The sequence below is a fragment of the Nannospalax galili genome, unplaced genomic scaffold (assembly GCF_000622305.1).
Source record: "Nannospalax galili isolate Female #2095 unplaced genomic scaffold, S.galili_v1.0 scaffold104, whole genome shotgun sequence".
Taxonomy (NCBI): domain Eukaryota; kingdom Metazoa; phylum Chordata; class Mammalia; order Rodentia; family Spalacidae; genus Nannospalax; species Nannospalax galili.
In genome coordinates this window covers 1903682-1927679 of record NW_008353596.1, presented here as the reverse complement: position 1 = coordinate 1927679, position 23998 = coordinate 1903682, and the positions used below count along the sequence as shown (strand labels likewise).

The following is a 23998-nucleotide window of genomic DNA, read 5'->3' as shown; positions in this document are numbered from 1 at the left end:
TTTTGGTACATAGATACAATCATTCCTCAGTATCCAAGAGGGTTTAGTGTCAAGATCCTTGAAGATACAAAATAAGAGGATCTAGGAGTTGAGGGGATCTAGGAGCTGTGTGTATGTTTGTGTGTGTGTGTGTGTGTGTGTGTGTGTGCATGTGTGTGTATGTTTATGTGTGTGTATGTATGTTTGTGTCTCTGTGTATGTGTGTATATATGTGTGTCTCTGTGTGTATTTGTATGTGCATATGTGTGCATGTGTGTGTTTTGGAATTTTTATATACCCTACTCTATTCTCTTGTTTATTTTAAATTCCTAGATTGTTTATAGTACCTAACACAATGTAAATGTTAGGTAATAGGTCTTTTTGTTTTTGTTTTTATGAGTCAGGGTCTCCCTGTAACCCCAGCTGGCCTAGAACTTGGTACGTAAAACAGGCTGGCCATAAATTCACAGCTATTTCCCTGCCTCTGCCTTTGTCTCTCAAGTGCTGAGATTAAAGGCATGTCCGGCCAAGGTAATAGTATTTTTTTTAAATACAATATTTTATTAGTCCTTTGAGAATTTCATGCACTGTATTTTGGTCCTATTCGCCCTCCCCCTCCCCCAACTCCCCCCAGATCCACCCTTACCTCCTGCTCCTTCCTTCTTCATGATTTATAACCCACAGAGTCCAGTTTGTGTTGCCCATGCACTCATGGGTGTGGGGCCACTCACCAGAGGTGGATGACCCTTAAAGATAACTGACTCTCCTTCTCCAAGAAGCTATCAACTATCACTAGCTCCTTAGTTAGTGTTGGGGGCTCATAAGCCCCTCCCCACTCCATGCTGGAGTGTTGACTGACTTGACCTTGTGCAGGCAACAACAGCTGCTGTGAGCTCATGAGTGTAGTGCTCCTGTCATGACCAGAAGATAATAATTCATTTTGGTCTTCCTCAACCTCTGACTCTTACACTCCTTCCACACCCCTCTTCCCCAATGGTCCCTGAGCCCTGGAGGAGGGATGATACAGATGCCCCTCTTGTGGCTGAGCATTCCACTGACATTTATTCTCTGCACTTTGGTCAGTTTTGAGTTTCTATGTTAACTGTTATCCATGGCATAAAAAAACCTTCTCTGATGAGGTCTGATAGCTGCACTAATCCATGGTTATGAAAGACACAAATTTAGAGGGCAGTTTGATACTATGTCCATTTAGCAAAATAGTAGTAAGCTCACCCCTGGGCTTATGAGTTCCACAACCATGACTTCTTGGCCAGGTTTACAGTACTGGGCATGCATTTCCTCCTATGAGTGGGCATTAAAACCAACCAGAGAGTGGTTGGTTGCCCCATAACATTAGTACCACTATTACACCCTTGGGTATCTATTGGCACCCCACCCATCACTGCAGTTTACAGGGCTCATAGCTGGGCAGGACTGTTGAATTTTTTTTTTAAAAAAAGATTTATCTACTTCAATTTTATGTATATGGGTGTATTGCCTGCATGGGTGTAAGCGCACCCATGTTGTGCAGTGTCCATGGAGTCAGAAGAGGGTGTTGAATTTCCCTGGAACTGCAGTTATGGATGGTTGTTAGCCACCATCTGGATGTTGGGAATCAAACCTGGGTCCTCTGCAAGAGCAACCAGTGCTTTTAACCAATGAGCCATCTCTCCAGCCCCAGGCTATTGAATAAAAAAAAGGTTTATCTATTTCAATTTTATGTATATGAGTGTTTTGCCTGTATGCACGCATGTATGGATGTATTTATGTGAACCACATACATGCTTGTTGCCCACCAAGGCCAGAAGGTCTTAGATTCCCGGAACCGGAGTTGAAGATCATTGTGAGCCTCCGTGTGGGTGCTAGGAACTGAACCTGGGTCCTTTGTAAGAGCAACAAGTGCTCTTACATGCTGAGCCATCTCTCCAGCTCTGTGTTGCTGACTCCCCCTCCCAGCAGCCTACTTTAGCACCTTCTGGTACTATGAAAACTAGCTAGCAGGGAGGAAGCTTCTTGGTCAGTATCAGCTTGATTTCTTCATGTCCTGTGCCCTAAGCGTGTGATGTCTTTAGCAATAGGGTCTTACCACCCACTTCCTGTGGATAACCAAGAGAAATTGCAATAGCCATTGTTTAGGGGACTCTGGGACATCCTGACCAACAACTTGAGCAGAAGCATCCCACACCTGACACTGGACTTTTCATTTGGCCACCTATGGCTTTGGGAGGAGCATCAGTCCCTGTGTAGGGTAACTCCAATTAAATTGTTTTACACATACACACAAACACATACACACACACATTGTGTGTATATTTAGAAAGTCTATAAATAGGTTTCCATTTGGCTTTTTCAAACAACTTTATTGTTAGTTAGCTCTTCCCCACCCCACCTCTGCCTCCCTGATAATAGTTTTTTAATATTTTATTTATTATTATTTTATGTGTATGAGTGTATTGCCTGCATGTAGGTAAGTGCACCCGTGTTGTGCAATGCCTGTGGAGGACAGAAGAGGCCATCAGATCCCCTGGAACTGGAGTTGTGGACAGTTGTTAGCTGCCATGTGGGTGCTGGGATTCGAATCTGGGTCTTCTGCAAGAACAACCAGTGTTTTTAACCGCTGAGCCATCTCTCCAGCCCTGATAATGGTTTTTTTTTTACTATACTTCACTGAGATGATGATTAGACAAAGTTTGCGTATATTCAGTGCAGACACATTTGTTTTCCTTGAATACTTTTAGGGCAAAGGTGGTAGAATTCACAACTGGGGAATTAGTGGGTGTGGAGGGCTACTTTGTGTGCATATGTGTGGAGTCAAAGTTTTGAGTTAAAACCCATGTATGTTCAGTTTTAGTAGGTATTACCAACAGTTTCCCAAGGCAATCATACCAGTTTATACTCTGATATAAATTGAAGAAGGTTCTAGGAGCACTACTCCACAACCCTGAACACTCTGGTGTTGTTTTAAAAAACTTAGATGTGCTTATTAGAGGTGGTAATAAATGCATTAGTTTTGTTTAAATAACTACATGGCTCTATGGAGAGATCCTTTTGTGCCTCAAGTGACATGTTTTCTTCTTGTTGATTTGTAGAAGCTCTTTACATATTTAATACACAAGTTCTTTGTGAGACACATGCTCTCCTGTTCTTTTTACTCTCTTTTGTGCTGTTGTTTGCTGAATTTTGAAAAAGTCTAATTTATGAACATTTTCCTTTATGCTTAGTGGTCTTTGTGTTTTAGGAAATCTTTGCCATGGCCATGAACAGAGCCCCATGATTATCCCAGAGCTTTGCTGGGACCTGTGCTTCACTGAGATCAGATTGAATTGGATGTGAGGTATGAACTGGCATCTGCATTTCTGTATGTAGTACGGTAGATCCAGCACCACGTACTAGAGAGCCAGCTCTTTTCTCACAAGCTGTCACAGGACCATGGGTACTGCATAGATTTCAGTCTGACCAAGATAGCTAATTATGTCACTCAAACTTTCACATCCACATTAGTCTTTGAATTTTTTTGTGTTATCAGTTGCATTTTTGTATTTTAAAGTTTTAGTGGAAAATTTATAGCAAAATTAAAAATAGTCACCGAAACAAATAATGGTGTTATCTCATTCAGCAAATACAGCAAATCAGTGTCTTGTCACACCCAGTCTCCACTGCACTGTTGGCCAATGGAATTAAAAGGGAAGCTAAGCTCTCACAATCACTGCCCCAAAGGGACATCCTATTGTGCTGTCAGTTTTGGATATACATGTTTCAAACAGCCCATCATGACTGTGGAGCTGTCTCCTCCTCCTTTCAGCTCCTATGCTGTTGAGGCCACAATGTAAGATCACTTAAGTTTATGCCCCTTATGTGTTACTGTTGAAATGACTCCTATACAATTGTGAAATATTATTCTTTAAAAAATATTTATTTTTAAATGACATGTATGTATGTGTGTCTGTGTGTGGGTATGTGCATGTGAGTGCAGTTGCCTTTGAGAGCCAGAAGAGGGTGCTGGATTTCTGGAACTGGAGTTACAGGTGGTTGTGAGCTGTCTGATTTGGGTACTGGGAACTGAACTGGGGTCCTCTTCTAGAGTGCCAGTGCTCTTAAACATTCAGTCATCTCTTCAGCCTTAAAGATTATTCTTTATGTCTTTTAATACTCCTAAGTTATGTGATGTTAGTTCAGATACATCTGCTTTTAAAAACATAACAATTATATTTACTTTTTAGTTTTTTTATTTTATATGTATGAGTGTATTGCCTACATGCATGGGAGTGTATGTGCACCCTTGTCATTCAATGCCCATGGAGGACAGAAGAGGGCATCGGAACCCTTGGAACTGCAATTTCGGGCAGTTGTTAGCTGCCATGTGGGTGCTGGGAACCCAACCTGGGTCTTCTGTAAGAGCAGCTGGTGCTCTTGATTGCTGAGTCTTCTCTTTAGCCCCCTTTTCAGTGTTTTTATAGATGTTTTTCCATTCCCTTACTTTCAACTTTTTTGTCTTTTATTTGTGTCTCTTGTAAGCAATACATATCTAAAAAAACTCAGATGAGCAATGTTTTTGTTTTAATTAGAGTAGTTAGTACATTTCCAGATTTAGGCTTTTTCATTTTCTTAATGCATTATTAATATTACCAAAGAGTTCTTTGAAATATCCAATAGCAGATGGGAAAAAGGCTTGTTGCTGAATTTTTTAAAGAGGACAGAAAATTGTGCTTACAATTATAACTAACTATTTAAAACTGTATGTTAAAAGAAAAACGGAAAGGAGGAGCTGGAGAGAAGCCTCAGCGGTTAAGGGAGCTGGAGAGATGGCTCAGAGGTTAGGAGCACTGACTGCTCCTGCAGAGGACCCAGGTTCGATTCCCAGCACCCACATGGTGGCTACGAACCGTCCTTAACTCCAGTTCCAGGGGAATCCGAAGCCCTCTTCTGACCTCTGCGGCACTGCACGACACTGGTGCACTCACATACATGCAGGCAATAGACTCATACACATGAAATAAAAATAACAAAGAAAATATTTTTCAAAAGAAAAATGGAAAGGAAACTCATAGAAGACAGTTTGGGGCGATCCAGGATTGTCTTCTCTGGCAGGATTGTCTTTGTTGTGTTAAAGCACAATCCAGTGGCAACAAGTACGTTTTCAGGCTCATCCAACCATTGCCACTAGGTGATTCTGGATGACTTTGTCCTCCCAAATGGAAGCCCTGTATCCTTTAAGAGCCGCTCCACTTCTTCCACCAGCCCGTGAAAGACACACTGGGGTTTTTGTCTCTATTGTGTCCTTTTTTAATAAAAACAATTTAAAAAATTTCCCTCTTAGTTCCGTTAAAGAGCATGTGTTTCGAGATCTGGGAATAAGCCGGAAATCAAGAGTAACAAAGAATGTCTAAGAGAAGGACGTGGGCAAGTGGCAGGGCACTGAGTGTGGAGCCCTGGCTTGGAAGGAGGGACAAGGAACTCACTTTGTGACCACAGCTCACAGATGCCCCACAGCCACCCAGGCAGGTGGCAGGCTCTGATGCCATGGCTGCTATTCCATAGGCTCCCCACACTCTTCCCCAGTTCTCAGTGAGGACAGTTTTATCTGACTTCACCACTGGGAACTCATGAGATCACATGAGTTGATTCCAGTCTCGAAAATATTTCTACTGCCCCGCTCACTCTGGCGGTCATTAGTGCTGTCCAGTGGTGAGCACGCTTGTTCCAGGAAAGCTCCTTAGCTGAAACTCCTAATGACTGCCGGGCCCTCTCTTTCTTCTCTCGTTCATGAGCTCCTCTATCTCACGTGACCAGCTATGTCCAAGAAATGACTGAGGCTGCTCTGGTTTCCAGGTGTCACCTTGGAGTTAAAGGCAGGCAGAGGAAGTGTGAGCTCAGGGGCCAGTGCAAGGCTGTGAGAAAAATATCTGAGCAGTAGATTCATTGGGTCTCTCGTGGCTTTAATGACCAGGGCGGGAGGAGAGAAGTAATAATGAGTGACATTTATACAGTGTGTTACAGTTTACACAGCCCTTGCATGTGTATTACCTCATTTACTCCGGAAGGAGTGCAGGGTGGGGTCTAAGCACGTGGCTGGCTGGCGTTTGCCTGTCTGAGTTTGCATCCTGGCTCCGCCACTTCCTAACCACGTGACCTTGGAATCTTTTTGCATCTATATCCCAGTTTCTTTATGTGTGCGATGAAGGTACTGAGCGAGAGCAACTGTCCAGTAGACCTGTGATGATGGAATGAGGTAATGCCTGTAAAACACTCAGAAGAGTGCCAAGAGCACGGTAAACACTAAGTAAAGTTGGCTTTTATTTCAACCTCTCGATAGGCCCAGGAGATGTGTAGACATGCCCTATTTTATAAGCAAACTGAGTGGAGCACAGAAAGATGGCATGGCTTGTCCGAGGTCACCCAGTAGAGAGGTGGGGCTGAAAGGGTGGGGTTAGGACCGTATCTGTTTGACCCCAAAGCCCTGCCCTTGTAGCAATCCCTGCTGGCTCCTCTGATGTGCATCTGGCCTCTCCTGCAGAGGACAAGAAAGGTACATCCTACTATACAGTCCGTGCACTACCACGTTAAAGAAAGTACTTGTCTAGATAACGTCAGACCTCAATGGGGCCGTCAAAGTGGGAAAGCACTTTCTAGCCTGCCCAGAGTAGAATAGAAATGGAGATGTTATTAACATTGTAACTATGACAGTCCTGCATCTATTAAGACAGGGATGCATTCCCAGTGACCATCACAGCACTTACATGCACCCCAGTGGTCCAGGCCAATTACTTGACATGGTCTCTCTCTTTTTTTTTTTTCTTTTTTGAGACAGGGTCTCTCTGTAGCCCCAGCTGTCCTGGAACTTGCTATGTAGACCAGGCTGGCCTCTAACTCACAGAGATCCGCTTGTCTCTGCCTCCCAAGCGGTGGGACTAAAGGCGTGTGCCACCACACCTGGCTTGACATGGTCTCTTAATGCCATCAGGAGACACAGTGAACATGAGATACAGCAGGTGGTTCCTGGTGTCCCATGGCTATGGTTGAGTAAACATTTTCATTACACATAGAAGGATTATACTCTACAATGACAATAGATGATTACATGAATAAGTGAAGCAGTTACACACATAGGTGCTCAAGGCCATTGTTAAGTTCATGTATGGTGCATCACTTTTCTGCTGTGCTTCATGACTGGCAGTGCCATGTTTATTTCAACCAGTGTCACCACAGATGATGAATATAGTGTCATCAAGGAACAGGAATTTGGGGCTCCATTATAACATTATGGTTCTGTTGTGGTACAAAATGTCATGTAGCAAGTGGCCTCGTAGTGCTCATTTCCCACCTTCTGGTGATGGCACCCTGGTTTTCCCCTACTCAGCACATGCTCAGGTGGACCTGACTCCACCCCTGGGTGGAAGGACAGCACATATGATACAGGTCTGGCCAGTCAGAGCATGGGCATGTGTCACAGTGAGAGGAGGCCAAGGTCACAGTCACTGGGAGGAGGCATGTCCTTTCTTCAGGGAGGCCTGGGATTCTTGAAGTCATCTTGTTACTGTGCAAGAAAAAAATCTCAAGTGGTGGGGACAACCTGACTGTGAATGGGGCTGGCCCAGAGGCAGGCAGTCCAAGGTCCTTTGAAGTTACCAGAGCCTAGCTTTTTCTATTAGGCTACCTTACACTAAACCCCTGTGAAGTGTCTAGCTCTAGGCATCCTAGATGTTTTGTCTTCTTAATATACCAAAAACTACTCAAATGGGGCTGGAGAGATGGCTCAGAGGTTAAGAGCACTGACTATTCTTAAAGAGGATCGGGGTTTGGTTCTCAGCACCCTCATGGTGGCTAACAACCATCCATTAACTCCAGTTCTAGGGGATCTGATGCCCTCTTCCGACCTCTGTGGGCATTGTACAACACAGGTACACTTACATACATGCAGGCAATACACTTATACACATAGAATAATAATTTTAAAAACTACCTAAAAAACAGGCTCTGCAGTGACTTTTCCAGAACACAAAGGTGACTTGCAGCCCTTTGTTGGAATAACATAACCACTCTGCTAAGGCTAGTCTGGGCATCTGAATGAAGTGCCTGTTTTCTGTCTTTCCATGCCTGCAGGCAGGGGATGTATTTGCTTATGGAAGTGTCACAACAGAAGGGATTCTGGAGCCCCAGGAAGGCGTCTTCTTTGGCTCCATCCCTCATCACCCTCAATTGTCCTCCTGACAGCCAGATTGGAACTAAATTGGATTTAATGCATTTCACAATTGTGTTGAACAAATTTGTGGATTAAGGGAACAAATGAAACCCACATTTTATTTGGCATCATCAAAAATGTGACATGTAGACTGGAAATGGACATTCCTGGTCTTGGAACAGATACAGCAGATCCAAAATGTTTATTCCCCAGAATTTTCTTTACAGGGAGATTTTTCCCTGAAATCCTTGGGAAGCCTGATTTCCAAATCTTACCTGACACCTGGGATGAGGTCTTCAGGTCAAGGTCCATCCTCAGCATCCATACCTGAGATGCCGATGCTCTCTGCCCCCCACCGCCCCTGTGTTCCACTCTACCTTTCCCACTGTTTCCTATGGGCTGTAACCTGGTTTATAGTCCAGTGTTTTCCTGTAGTTAGACTAACAGATCTGGCAAATTAGAGCCAATTCCAGGGCTCTATCCCTTCTTTGAACTCTGAGTTGAGCCAATAAATATTTATACAGCTCATTGGTAATTAATTAGGTGACTTTGGCAGTCTACCCAATGGCTTGTAAATCAGTGTAGATATTTCATTTTCCCCACCTCTGTTTCTTGGCTTCCTCCTAGAAAGGCAAGGTATTAGTGGGCAGGGACTGTGATTTCTGCTTTTCTGTGTATGTCCCCTACATAACACAGAAAAGTAGTAGCATGCAATGAATATTTACATCCTTATAAATTTAGGTATGATTACTTAACAATAAAACACAAATTTTATAAAGAGAGAAAAGTGATTATCTTGGCCAGGCTGAGTAGAAGGGAGGCCACGAAGAGCATCGGCTTAGGCAAAAGCTTTGATGCCAGGCAGGTTTGACACCTGGCTCCTCACTCCTTGCTAACTAATGTTAACAATGCTGTGAGTATCCTCTGCCTCAGTGTTCACCTTATAAAATGGGAAGGACAACAGTGCTGACCAAATCCCAGCACAGTACTGGGGTACAGGAAAGCACCCTCCGAATGTCAGTTACCCAACAAGCTGGACATTCTTGAGGCATACATCTGCCCATGCCCAATGGGCTGTTACCATAGCCAGTTTTGCCTAGAATATCTGATTCTTAGTTTTAAAGCATGAATTTTCTGAGCGACTGCAATTTTCCTCAGTATGCGAGTTAGAGGAATAAAAAAAGAAACTGTCCCAAACTAAGAAAAAAAAGAAGACCCCAGATTAATCAGTGTTAGCCAAGCAGAAGAGCCCGAGAGACTATGGGGCGGGTTGACTAATAGGTCTATTCAGTAAAGACAAAGGAGAGAATCCATCAATTAAGACTAATTAAATGGTTTTAATTATCTGCAATGCTGACCTCATATGCCAGGTACCTAAAACAATAAAAGAAATGTAGGTGATTGGGAAGTCTTGACCTTTCCCTCACTGACTGTTTTCCCCTTAACAAGACCAAGCACATCTCTTCCATTGTTCTATCCTGGCTACAAGGTCAAAACCTCAAATCATTGTTCAGCTTCTCAGTGGGAGAGAGCAGGTTCTGATGCCCGGGGTTAGCTACCTACACCCGTCTCCCTACATCCCTTCTTAGTACGTCCTGCTCTCTCATGGGCCTGTCCACACTGCTGCCCCACTGTTAAGTATCCACCTAGTTCTCCCCTTTCCCACTTGGAAACCAGCTGCTAGCTCTGTGGGTTTTTTACCCTCTGAAATTATCTTGTCTTTTAATTTTTACCTGGCCTATAGTCTTGTTCCTCAATGTCTGACACACACATGGCCCAATAAACTCATTTTTTCATGTGTATATGTATGTGATATGTATGCATGTATGTAGACGTGTGTGTGTGTGTGCGTGTGTATGTGTGTGCATGCACACATGTGCCTGGGGTTGGACATTGGGAGTCCTTCTTGGATGGTTTCTACCTTATATTCATTGAGGCAGAATCTCTCAGTCGAACCCAGAACCCATGGATACAGGTGGTCTGGCTAGCCAGCTTGCTCTGGGAATGCCCTGCTTCTACCTTTCCAGCCCTGAAATTACTTCAAGGAACCACATGATTTCTTTGACATGTGTAATTTGTATTTGCCGTAACCAGGAATGGAGGATGAAAGAGTGAGATATTTTCCAGTTATGCTGTGGCTTATTCTGTGCTTTTGAGGCAGACCACCCACTCGCTTACGTGACACTGGTGGATGAGCACCTCCCGCCTCCCCCTCAGCAATTTTCAGCTGTCTCACTTCGAGCTGGCCCTAGGTCACTTCTCATTGAGATCAGGATGTGCTCTGCTCTGTTACTCCTCACTGTATAAAACAGTGACTTCTCAGACTGTGCCTTGCTCCAAGACACTCCACTTTTTAAAATTTATATTTTATATGTATGAATGTTATGCCTGCATGTATGTAAGTGAACTGTGTTGTGCAGTGTCCATGAAGGACAGAAGAGCGTGTCAGATCACCTGGAACTGGACTTAAGGATGGTTGTTAGCCACCAGATGGGTGCTGGGAATGGAACCCGGGTCCTCTGCAAGAATAGCCAGTGCTCTTAGCTGATGAGCCATCTCTCCAGCCCTGAGACTACATTTTCTAAGCAGTTTTTTTTTTTTTCCTTCATTTTGAGGCTAGACGCACCTGAGTGGACACATGATTGGTGCCATCTGTCTGGCACTGCTCATAAATGACTTATTCCTGGGAGTAGAAAGGGCACCACTCTATAAACTTAGGGTGAATTTAGACTGTAGTGACACATTAAAACCCTATCTGAGAAAAGGTGTAGCTCCCTCACTCAGAGCCCTTGAAGAAGCGGACACCTAGCGGTGCAATGGCAAAGGTCCTACATACTTGTCACCAGACATCTTCGGGTGTGTGTCAAGGGACTGGACAGGTAGAGAACTTCCAGCTTTCCTAGAGGCTTCAGCTCAGGCCCCATTGTTGATGCAAACTCCTTGAATTGCTGTCTGCCTGTCCTGTTCACCTGTCTGAACCTACTGTCCATTTGTCTTCTTGTTTGCTTATTTGTCTGGGCCTGGTCCTGCTCTTTTATCTCTAGAGCTGGACCCCGTAGCTATGCTCAAAATGTGATCCTCGGCAGCCTGGCTCTTCGTTGGCAGTTGGTCCATCAACTCATCCTGATAAACCCCTTTGCATTTCTATCAGTTGCCCAGCTTTGGTCTCTCAGCCTCTTTAAAACTCCCTGCTTACTTAACCCTTTGTAGCCATTATACAATGTACACACAAACACAGTCTATTAGATAAATAGATACATATACTGTGTGATATGTAATGTGTGATCTGAGGGTTAATGCTAGTAATTAAGCTTGGGGAAAAAAGAACCTGTGTTTGCCTCATCCAGGAATATCAAGGAAAGTGGGACTATCTTGCAAAGTGCTGCCAATGAAACTGTGGCACTTCATGAAATTTATTGTTATTCGGTAAATTCTGACATTGTAGAAAGACACAAGCGTGTTCTGACAGTGTGCTCATGACAGCTCTGGAGGCTTCCAGGGACCTGAACTTCCTATAGCATTTGTCTCATGTAAGTCTATAGGCCTAGCAATGACTTCTGGGTTCTGAAATGAAGGTTTACTGTCACCTTCTCTGCTCTACTCCTGACCATCTTGATAAGTCAGGTTGTTATAGCTCAGTCCAGAATTCCTGGAAGGGACATGGCCCCAGCTATTTCTTCTATGTGTCAGCTCTTTGTAAAGTACACAGTTCCAGGATTCCTGCAGGTACCAAAACCTGAGGATGCTCCAGGCTCCTACATAAAGTGATGCGGTATTTAATAAGTAATCTAAGCCATCCTCTGACCCCTCAGTTATCTCTAGATGACTTACAGTATTTGATACAAGGGAAAGGGATCTGAATAGCTATTATACTTGTGGTGTTTAAGGGATAATGACAGGGGGAAAGGCTATGTTCAATACAGTTGCATTTTTTTTCTTGAATATTTTTGATTCGTGCATCACAGCCTCAGTGGGAACAGAAGGGTAACTATGCTTGTTCATCTTTCTCCATCCGGCTGATAAGATCAAAGTTGGTCACCACAATGTCCATCTGAAGACAGGCTGATGTGTAAGGCTGGCTTGGCACAGATGGGTCAGTTACACCCCATGCAGTTCCCCTGGAATCTCACCTGGGAAACATGGACAGTCAACCAGTCAGTAGAAATTGGAAGGCTTTGAGAAAGAAAGCAGCCACACAGGTTAGGGGCAAACAGAGGGGTCAAAGCAGAGTACTGAGCTGAGGAGGCAGAAGGCTCAGAAGGGGGAAGGGCTGGAGCACACAAAAAAGAACCAAAACCAGTGAGCAGCCAAGACAAGGTGAAGGTGGCATGCTGGGGGAGGCTCCAAGAACTTCCGCTGATGGGCATGAGGCCGTCTTGAATTCTTGGAGACTTTCCTGCTCCAGACTCCTCAGTCCCAGGACATGGTATACTCCAAGAGATCCTAAAGTGCCTTCATGCACACATGCACACACATGAACACACACACAAACACACACACATACACCCCCCCACATTTGCATAGACATAAAAAATATATACTTTATAAATACCTACAAGTTGAATATTCTTTATCTAAATACTAGGGGACCAGAAGTATTTTGGACTGGGATGTTTGTGAATTGTGGAATATTTGTATTTACATAATGAGATGTCTTAGAGATAGACCACAAGTCTAAACATACAATTAATTTATGTTTCATATACAGCTAATGTATACAGTCTGGAAGTAATTTTATGCAACATTTTTTATATATTTATATTGTTATATTTGTATTTTGACTGACACTTCACATGAGGTTGGATGTAAATTTTCCACTTGTGGCCATATCAGTGCTCACAAAAGCTTATATTTTGGAACATTCCAGATTTTGGATTTCAGATTAGGAAATAATCTGTTTGAATAATAGCCAATATAATATGATATGATAAATACAATATAATATAGCATATCTGGACTGTACAATATAAAATATAGATAATAGATAAATATAAACATATATATTGCAAATATGACATACTCTCTACTCAAATGGGGGCTGGAGTCTAAAGTGTGTGTTAGGATAAAATTGTGTATAGTTGAGATTATTCCTTAGAGCCTTTTAGGGTCCCTGAAGAACACATGTGCATGGATTTGGTAAAGTCTGACTACGACCCTATGGTAATGTGTGAGTGCAAATGCTCGAGGCACCAAGCCCTTCCCAGAAAACTCTTGCTAAATAAGTGCAAATGAGAAAAAAGACCCTGGTTCCCACCCCCTGCCAGATACCCAGTGAAAATATCGTGATCTTAATTTGTAAGACTTTTTCCATCCCCAATGGCAAATGATTAATTCCTCTGGGCAAACAAATTGCCATGCCATTCCCTGTATGACAGATGTCCGCTGGGATTAGTTTAATTGGAACCCTCATCATTTTCCAAAGAGTTCAGTAGTTTTAATAATTGGTACACATGTAACAACTTCATTAAAACAGGAAACAAAAATCACAGAAAGGGGACCATGAATAACCCACAACAGCCAGACTGACATAATTCTAATAATGAACAACCAAACTCTTAAGTTTCCTGGAGGTAATGGGAAGGGGGAATCCTGGGTAAAATGAAGATTGTTTGATCATATAAATTGAAAAAGAGGGGTTTTCTCTGCACACTTTTTGAAAGCATCATTGCTCATGATTTCATCACAGCTGGCCTTACGTCTGCACACTGGATTCTTGCCTCTTTCTCCTCCTGAGATTTGGTGCTTATTCAACAACATCAGCAGCAGAATATAAGCACTACCCCTCACCTTTGGGCACCTTGACTCTTTTTTTTTATGTCTTGTAGGCTTTTCCATATCAGGAGGAAGAAGAAAAAATTCATTTAGGTGGTTACAGCAAAATACCTGAGTCTGGTAAACAGCAGTAATGTGTTGCTAGCAGTTCCGGTACTGGGCAGTCCAAGATCAAGGCACTGGCAGATAGAGTGTCTGGTGGGGGCTCATTGCTCATAGATGGTGTCTTCTAAGTGTGCCTTTGCATGGCAGAAGGGGCAAGCAAGTCCCTTGGCCTCTTTACAGGCACTAATCCCACTGATGAGAGTGAAGTGCCCTGTGTCTTAATACCACCGCAGGGGGTGTTAGGCCAGCCAGGAGTTACAGGAACAACCCTCAGACTCTTAGGCAAGCTCATCACCTGGCTGTACCATAGCTGATTTAACCACAGCCCTACTGATGTGGAGGTTGCTTCTAATTTTTTTTTACGCTACTGTAAAAAAGCTAGAGTTAATAATCTTATACATGGGATGGGAGAGTTAGCTCAGCGGTTAAGAGCACTGACTGCTCTTGCAGAGGACCTGGGTTTGATTCCCAGCACCCACATGGTGGCTAACAACTGTCCTAACTCCAGTTCCAGGGGTCCAGCACCCTCTTCTGACCTCCTTGGGCATTGCATGACACAGATGCACTTACATACATGCAGGCAATACACTCAAACACATAAAATTAAAAAAATAAGTAAAATATTAAAAAACAATCTCATACATATATAGTTCAATCTGTATAGTTTTCTTCTAAAGCATATTGCTGGGCCAAAGAGTAAATGCATTCATAACCTTGATATTCTTTTAAAATTTTTATTTCTTTTTAATTTATGTGTATGAATGTTATGCCTGCATGTATGTAAATGCACCATGTGTGCAGTGCCTGTGGAGGCCAGAAAGGGGCATTGGATCCCCCGGAACTGGATTTATGGATTCAAACCCAGGTCTTCTGTAAGAGCAGCTAGTGCTCTTAACCACTGAGCCATCTCTCCAGCCCCAACCTTGATATTCTTAACCTAGCTATTGTCCAATTGCCCTATACAAGGGTGCTACAGTTTATACCTCCACTAGCAGCCAGAGGGTTGGGTGCCACATCCTATCGATGACTGGACGTATCCTCCTGCCGTATTGCAGGGGTGAAGATACCTACTGCATGTCAGACCCATTCTCTAGCTATGCACACTGTCTGCTCCCCTGTGAAGCAATGAAGCAATGTACAGTCTCTGGTTTTTACAGATGAGCAAAACAGTTTCAGAAGTGTTAAGGAAAGGCACTAGAGAGAGCTTAGTGACGTGCTTGCCTCCCAAGCATGAGGACCTGAGTCTGAGCCCCAGAACCCAAATAAAAATGTCTGGTGTGGCAGTGCAAGCATGTAATCCCAGCACCAGGGAAGTGGAGAGAAGGATCCCTAGAGCTCGCTGGCTAGCCGGTCTAGTTGGTGAGTTCTAGGTCAATGAAAGATGCTGCCTCAAAGGAGGCGGATGGCATTCCTGGGTATGAGCCCTGAGGTTGTTCTCTGGCTTCTACATACACACTTGTGCTCACATGTACACCCCCACACGTGAACACACATGTGAATATTCACATACACACGTGTGTTTTTTAAAGAGAGAGATTAAGAAAATTTGTTCAATGTCTCAAGTAAGTATAAGAGAAGAGATGAGCTCTCAGCCTCTTGGAAGCTGTGCTGGCTCTGTGGGCCGCAGCCATAGTCCCTGGCGGTATCTCAGTGATTCTGAGCATGAGCAGTGGACTTCACCTCTCAACTGCTTCATTTTCTTGCCTGCCTTGAACTGAACAGAGCTCAACCTCATCACCCCCTTCTCTGCTCCATGAGCCCCAGCACCTGCCTTCATAAGTAGTCCTGTGGGTGGAACAGGGGTCCTCTGGGCAAGGTTCTCTCAGAAACGCATCAAGCCAAAACTCCAGGTCCCGTACCAGCTGCTCCAGCTCCCGCACTTCTTTCTCGAGTTCCTCCAAGAAAACATGCAAGTTCATCTTCAGCCAGTTCCTGAAGGTCCTTATTGGCTCTTCCGTGGGTTCACTGGTCTGATATTCAACCCCCTGAAAGGCAGACACCATGGTTGTATCTTGAGAATTTTCAAGTGGGTTTCTGGTTTCAGGAAGTTCCTGGGTCTTCATGCGTGCTATTCATTCTGCCTGGAGTACCCTTCTCTACCTTTTCCACCTGGCAAGTTCCTGTTTATCCTTCCCACATTAGCTCATGGAAGATATCTCTTCTGGGAAGCCTTCCTAGGCCCAGCACCTCAGTAGTCCCCCAAGCACATTTCTGAGTGTTACCTGGGATGCCACAGGATTCTGAGGATAGTTGCACTCTCTGATCCTTCCTGACACCTCCCAGCCATTTCCTGAAACAGGAAGACATCTCTTCTTAACAGAAGAGCAGAGTGTGGCAGCTGGATTAAGTGTGATTCATCTCCCCAGAGGGGAGGGGAGGTTGGAGTGGACATGTCCTTGGGACCCCTCACAGGCATCTCTCTCCAAGACCCCCACCTGACTCTGCAGATTAAGTTTCTCCTTTATCAGATTCTAGATGCTCACCTGATATCCCTGTGCCCAAGTACAGCACCAAGACCAACAGTGCTAACAGCGTCTGAGGAAAAGAGGGGCATGGAGAAGTGAATTCCTGGCTCCCACATTTCTGTCAGGGTCTAGTCATAGAGAGCTGTTGGTCATTTTTAGACTTAACTTCATTTCCCACTATCTAAGTCACATGTGTTCACAGACATTACAGAATCAGATAACATGACGACATGCTGATATTTAGTTTGTGTTTTCCTTCCTGTTTCTTCTCTGAGAAGAAAGGTCCATCTCTGCTCTCCTTCTTTGAATCACTCTAACATTTTTATCCTGATCGTTGAAAAGAATTGGCTTTATTGCAGTATAATTTATATATAATGAAATGCATACATTTATATGTGTTGGATTCATTTTGACAAATGTCTATACATATGGATTATGACCCCCATGAAGATCTAGAACCTTTCCTTCACCTCAGAGAGTTCCATCAAGCCCTTCTCAGCGAGTTCTCTCCCCAACCTCTCTCAGCGAGTTCTCTCCTCAGGCCTCTCAAGTCAGTTCCATCCTCAGTCCTCTCTCAGCCACTTCCCTTGTTTACCCCTGTGGTGATTCCCATCACCATGGCCATGATGCCTGTTCTTCAGCATCATGAGAATTGAATCAATGGTGTCTGCACTTAATTTCTTCTGCACAATGTTTCTCATGCTCCTCCATGTTTTTGTGTGTTCAGTTTTATTCACAAGTATGTTGTGTGAACATAGCAGAATTGAAACCCACCTCCTGGTAATGAATTGTTTATAGTTTAGGTGATTATGGATAAAAGGGTCCTGATTATACACATACCTGCCTTTGTGTGGACATCTTTATCATTTCTCTTAGGTGAATATCTAGACATGGAAATGCTGGAATGTGACATGAGTTATGATCAATTTTAGAAGACCCTTCAGAACTGTTTGTTCCGCTTCGTGTTCCCATCAGCAAATCAGAGAATTTTAGGTGTTCCACATCTTTGTCCACTCTTAGTATTGTCAATTTTAATTTTAGGCATTCTATTTCTTGTGTCGAGACATCTCTATCTATTTCAAGTGCATTCTCCATATGATTAATGAGGATTGGCATCTTGCCATGGTCTACTGATGATTCTGAATCTATGTCTTTTTCTGTTATGCTCACTAAAGTCTTTTGCTCATATTTTATTGGACTGCTTGTCTTGTGATTAAGGTGGCTAGTGTTTAAAAATATTTTGGATATAAGTAGTTGGAAAGATGTTTATATTGTGAATATTTTATTTAATTCTATTGTTTGCGTTTTCATTTTCTTACAGGGTCTTGTGAAAATCAAAAAGTTTCTGTTTTTATGAAGTCTAGTTCATTCTTTGTGGTTGTGCTTTTCACAAGGCATCTAGAACATTTTGCCTATTTCAGTGTTGTGATTTCTCTCCTATTTCTTCTAAACATTTTTTGGTTTAGCTTTTACGTGCATATGGACCATTTTAAAGTAATTTTGTATATAATGTAAAATAAGGATTGAGATTTTTAGTGTAGGTCTCCAGTGGTTCTACAGTGATTTTTAAAGACAATTTTTCCTCATTAAATTGTTGATGTCTTTGCCACAAGTAATGCCATGTGTTATGCTGGTGTGTTTCTGGATTCTGTTATTTCATTGTTTTACAGTCTGTCTTTATGTGAATGCTAAATCTGCATTAGTTAGCATTCACTAGCATTTCCGTAACAGAATTCTGAAGACTGAATGCTTTAAATGGCAGACATGTATTTTCTATCTGTTCTGGAGGCTGAAAGTCCAAGATCCTGGGCTTGCAGGTGGTCACCTTCTTGTGTGTCCTTAGATGAATTTTCCTCTGACTCATACATTCCTTATTGTCTCTTCTTATAAGGACACCGTCCATCCCATAGGACTAGGGATATAACCTTTATTACTTCCTTAGGACTTTTATCTACAAATATGGTCACTTGGGGGTTAGGGCTTCAATGTATGAATTTTGGGAGACAAAATTCTGTCACAAAATGCCTGTATCGACACCATCTTCTTTCATAACATACAACATCTAGATTACTATTACTTTATAGTAATATTTGTAATTGTACGCAGTAGGTTTTTTCAACTTTGTTATTTTTCAAACTTATTTTGTCTATTTGGAAATGTTTGTATTTTCCCATACATTTTAGAGTTAACTTTTTTAGTTTTTATTTTGAAAAAAATATCTACTAGGATTTTGATTGATACTACAATGAATCTTTAGATGTTTGGTAAGCAAGAATGTTTTATCTTGTGATATTGTAAAGATAAATATTTTATCTTGTGATCCACAAACATGGTATGTTTCTTTAACTTCTTTCTCTCTCTCTTGCTCTTGCTCTCGCTCTCTTTTTTGGTCTTTTTGAGACAGGGTCTCCTGGTAGCCCCAGCTGTCCTGGAATTCACTATGTAGACCAAGTTGGCCTTGAGCTCACAGAGATCCACCTGCCTCTGCCTCCCAAATGCTGGGACTCCAGGCGTGTGCCACCATGCCTGGCTTTCTTTAATTTTTTTTAATAAGCTTTGTTGATTTCAAGTATAATGATCTCATACATATTTACAAAGTATTCTAAGGTTGTTGATACTTTATGAATGAAAATGTAAAATTTCATTTCCTAACTGTTGGGCTATAGAAATCAAATTGAGTCTTTATCTTGTGACTTAATTACCTTTAATCGGTTTTGGTAGGGTTTAAATTTTGTATATGGAAAATTAGAATGTCTACAATTATTTTTACTTTTCTAAACTTTATCTTTAAAAAATGGGCTATGGATCTGAACGGAGTTCTCAAAAAGAGAAATTCAAATGGCTAAGAAATATTTTTAAAAAGTTTTCACCACCCTTAGCCATCAGAGAAATGCAAATTAAAAGTACTTTGAGATTTTATCTTATGACCCAGTCAGAACAGCTAAGATTAAGAAAACAAATGACACGTGTTGGCTAAATGTGGGGGAAAAGGAGCTCTTATTCACTGTTGGTGGAGTACAAACTGGGGCAACCACTATGGAAATCAGTTTGGTGGTTGTTCAAAAATACTAGAAATAAGTTTACCATGTAACCCAGCTACACAATTCCTGGGCATCTACCTAAAGGACTCTGTTTGCTACACAGAGACACTTGTTTATCCATGTTCATCACTGCTTTATTCACAATAGCTGGGACATAGAAGCAGCCTAGATGTCCATCACCTGGTGAATGGATAATGAAAATGTGTACCTATATGCAATGGAGTTTTATTCATCTATAAAGAAAGATGAAATTTTGAAATCTTCAGCTATTTGGATAGAATTGGAAAACATTATATTGAGTGAGGTAACCCAGACCTAGAAAGAAATGTCACATGTCCTCACTTATATGTGGATCCTAGTGTCAACTCATTAGATTTGTGTGTTTAGCTTAGAGGACCTATAGAACTCAGGAAACTAGAATGGGGCTATTGGTAGGAAAAGGGGAAAAAAATCTTAAGAAAGGGGATAACAGAGTATGAGTGATAGTAAGTATAAAAGGGGAATTATGGGGAGTAAGGGTTAAGTTGGGAGAGAGATGGGAGGGACAGAGAAGAGAGTGAGAGGAGGGCTAACTAAGACCAAGGATGTTTGAAAAAGCCATATGAAAACTTTGTGTGTGTGTGTGTGTGTGTGTGTGTGTGTGTGCACTCATATAAAAGAATTTAACTGGAGTTACCCTACACATAGGATAATGCTCCTACTAGAAGTATTAATTTGCTAAATAAAAAGCCCAGTGTCAGGTGGGGGATACCTCTCCTCAAGTGTGTCCTGGAGACCCCCTCCCCAAACAACACAGGCTATCACTTTACTCTTGGTTGCCCACCAGAACTTGATGGTTAGGTCTTCTTGCTGAAGACATCAGACACATTGGTCACAGGACATAGAGAAATCAAATTGGTACTGACTGGGAAGCTTCCTCCATGCCGGCTACCTCTCATAGGACAGCCTGCCGGGGGAGAAAAGTCGTCAACAATCTTACCCAGCTTTGAACCCTAGATCTACAATAATGACTGGTGTGGGAAGATATGCCCATGGGTGCAATCGTGGCATGAATACTATGGGTTAATCAACCACTTTCAGATTGGAATTTAGGCCTGCCACATGTCTGATACTGTAAATCTGGCCAAGAAAGCATAGTTGGGGAGCTCATAGACCCTGGGGTGCACCTACTCCTACTATTTTGCTAAATGGACATAGTATCAAACTGTCTCTAAATTTGTATCTCTCGTACCCTTGGGTTAGTGCAGCTCTTAGACCTCATCAGAGAGGTTTCTTTGTGCCGTGGATCATGGTTAACACCGAAGCTCAAAACGGATCAAAGTGCAGTATATAAATACCAGTGGAATGCTCAGCCACACGTGGGACATCCCTCCCCCAAAGCTGAGGGGCCACTGAGGAAGAAGGGGCTGAAAAGAGTATAAGAGTCAGAGGTTGGAGAGGACTGGGGCAAATCATTATTTTCTGTCAAGACAGGAGCACTGAACTCATGGACTTAGCAGCTGTGGTTGCCTGCATAAGACCTGCACAAGATCAAGTCAGTCAGCATGCTAGCATGGAGGGGGAGGGACTCACAAGCCCCCACCCTTAGCTAAGAAGCTATGGATGGACAGTTTATAGCTACTGGGGAGGAAGGGTCAGTCTTAAGGGTGTGGCCCGTGGTAGGTTGACAGTGTTCCAGTGAATGACCTCACACCTATGAGTATATGGGCAGCAGAAATTAGACTTGGTGGGTTATAAAAAAAAAAAAGAGAGAGAGAGCAGGGGCTGGAGAGATGTCTGAGCAGTTAAGAGCACCTGCTGCTCTTACAGAGGACCCAGGTTGGGTTCCAGAATTCACCTGGTGGCTCACAACCACCTGTAACTCCAGGGTATCTGACACCCTTTCTGTATCGTGGGTAATGCAAGGAAGATGCAGACACGGGTGAGAACTAACTTTTAGTCCTTTTCTTTGTTCTATTTTGGGACCGGAACTGAATCATTACTTTTCTTTGAGTCTCAATTTATCTGTAAAATTGGATTTTTGAATATAAATATGCTCCTGGTTCTTAGATGAGAAAGGGAAGGGACTCCAGTGGAATCAGTTGCTTTACATTTCTTGTTGCAGGACTTCTCAGAGCGTCATTATGGGTGGCAGTGAAGTCTCCTGCGGGATTGAGGGTACACGGTATTCTCAAACCACATAATTCTTTATGGTTTCCCTAAAAGTCACAGCCCCTGAGGCTGGGGATCTGGAGAATTCTTTTCAGGAAAAGCTGGATGGGTGTTCATCAGACCCATCATGTACTGTGAGATCTAGCACACAGGGAGTGCTCAGTGAATAAATGAGCAAATCTTTTTAAACAACATAGCCACTCATTGCCCACTTAAAATTCTTAAATGGCTTATTATCCTCAGGCTAGAATCTCACCTTTTCTATCTTATAAGGCCAGTGTCCATGTTGTGTCCCCGCTTCCCACCTGACTTCTCCACCTGGGGACAGTGGCGCACAGGCACTCTTGCTCTGGGCTCTTCAAGCCCATGGACCTGGATTCCAGTCCTGACATGTCTCAGCTGTTGGTGCTCTTTTGGCTTTTCTGAGCTTTGATGTTCTTAACTGTGAGCAAAGTTGACAGTGCCTGTCCTTGAGGAGCGTTATAGGTCATGAAACATAGAAGGGGCAGGAGTACCACGCTAGGCATTGCTCCTAGCAATCAAACATTTTCTGTTTTGACAAAACCTCACGTGAGTTTGAAGTTCAGCCCTGGACAAACTCCTCCAGGGGCCCTTTGGCTCTACCGCATTCACTCACTCATTCAATACCCTCTATGCACTATTCACTGTTCTAGGCACCAGGGATTTAGCAGGAACCAGACCCAGCCCTGCTGGAACATACATACTTTCTAGACTGTGCCAGGAATGAAGTAAGAGTCTGTCAAGGTTGGGGAAGAGGCACCTGGGTCCCTATGCTGGGCTCTGCCACTGGAACAGGGCTGCAGTGAGAGGTGGGTGGAAGACCCTCCCTCACCCTGAAGATCTTCCTGTCTGTCTGAAATGAGAAGGGATGGGGGAAAACAGCCTGTCGCCTGGCCTTACCTGCTTCCTGTTGTCACAGTGGCTGTCCCTTCTCTGTTCAAACAGCTCGGCTGCCACCTGCCCCTTGCCACCCATCTGTTGGATTGCCATGCCCCAGGTCAGGCTGCCTGAGAGGATGGAGGTGCTTCCAGTGCACAAGTAGATGGGCACCTCCCCTCCCCCACCTCTGGTCAACCAGGCAAGCATGAGTTCTGATGTCACAGAAGGCAAAAGATTGCAAAGGTGACCTTTCCCCCAGTCTGAGTCTTACCCTTCCTCTCACATTACAATATATATACATATACATCATATATAACAAATGTCAGGGAGAAATACATTGGAAGCTTGTGTTTTCAGGTGATGATTTTTTTCTGATCTCTTTTCTTGTGGAGTTCTCACACTCATCGTTAATACCAGCACTTGAGAGGCAGAGGCAGGCAGGTTGCTATGAGATTGAGGCCAGCCTTGGGATGCTCTACATAGTGAGTTCCAGGCCATCTTGGGCCACATGGTGAGACCCTGTCTTAAAAAAAAAAAAACAAAAACCAGGCGTGGTGCATTCCTTTAATCCTTGCACTCTGGAGGTGGAGGCAGGCAGATCTCTGTGAGATTGAGGTTAGCCTGGTCTACATAACAAATTCTAGGCCAGCTGGGGCTGCAGGGAGACCTTGTTTCAAAAGGACCAAAACAAAACAAAACAAAAAGCAAATCTTAAAACATAAAAAATAAGCTATTTTTAATTGAAAATTATGGAGACCATTGTAGATTGCTACCTAGTTGGAAGAAATAATAGAGGACATTTGCTTAGCCCTTGCCCTGTTTTTCCCTGTGATAACATCTTCCATCACTGCAGGATACTGTCACAGCTGGGATGTTGGTTTAATCTACTGATCTTACTCTGTTTTATTTGTCCTTGTGTGCATGCATATTTGTGTTTAAATTTTGTTTTGTTTTGTTTTTTCTTTCTTCTTTGATTGATTTATTTTTTTAATGGGGCTTTTGGCTACTCTAACATTCCCCCCTCTGAAGAGGTAACCCTAAAATCTTTTAAGGACTAGGTAAAAGTTCCCAAATATTTTTGGTGTTTTTGGCCTTTGGAACAGAGTATGTTGCTAAGAGGCACAAGGACGTTGTGAGTTTTAGCCAAGAAACTGACTACTTTTCTTTGGGGTCTTTTTATCCTAACTGCCTAGCCGATTCTTACCTCCTATTCTTATCACACCATCCTCTGAAGAGGTTACCCAACTTGCCAATAGGGAATAGGGACGCAGACTGCTCTGGCTTCTTCCATGCTGAACAGGGATGCAGAGTGAGGCAATTGGAGTGTCCCTTCAGTGGGTCTATCTAAAAGATCCCAAATTGCATAACTCGTATCGCAAGGAGGAAAAGAAAGTCCTTGAATCATG

General features: G+C 43.0%; 1 protein-coding gene across 1 annotated transcript in view; it reads right to left on the bottom strand.

Moving 5' to 3' along the window:
* The window catches only part of Smim23 (small integral membrane protein 23), a 108948-nt gene extending 86245 nt beyond the window's left edge, over positions 1–22703 (bottom strand). Inside the window, exons 1-4 of the mRNA XM_008850818.1 lie at positions 22614–22703; positions 16519–16570; positions 16258–16325; positions 15803–16020 (exon numbers count right to left, since the gene is read on the bottom strand). Coding sequence (XP_008849040.1) covers positions 15803–16020; positions 16258–16325; positions 16519–16570; positions 22614–22703 — 428 coding nt within the window. The remainder of the gene's footprint in view (positions 1–15802; positions 16021–16257; positions 16326–16518; positions 16571–22613) is intronic.
* Between the last annotated feature and the right edge of the window lie 1295 nt (positions 22704–23998).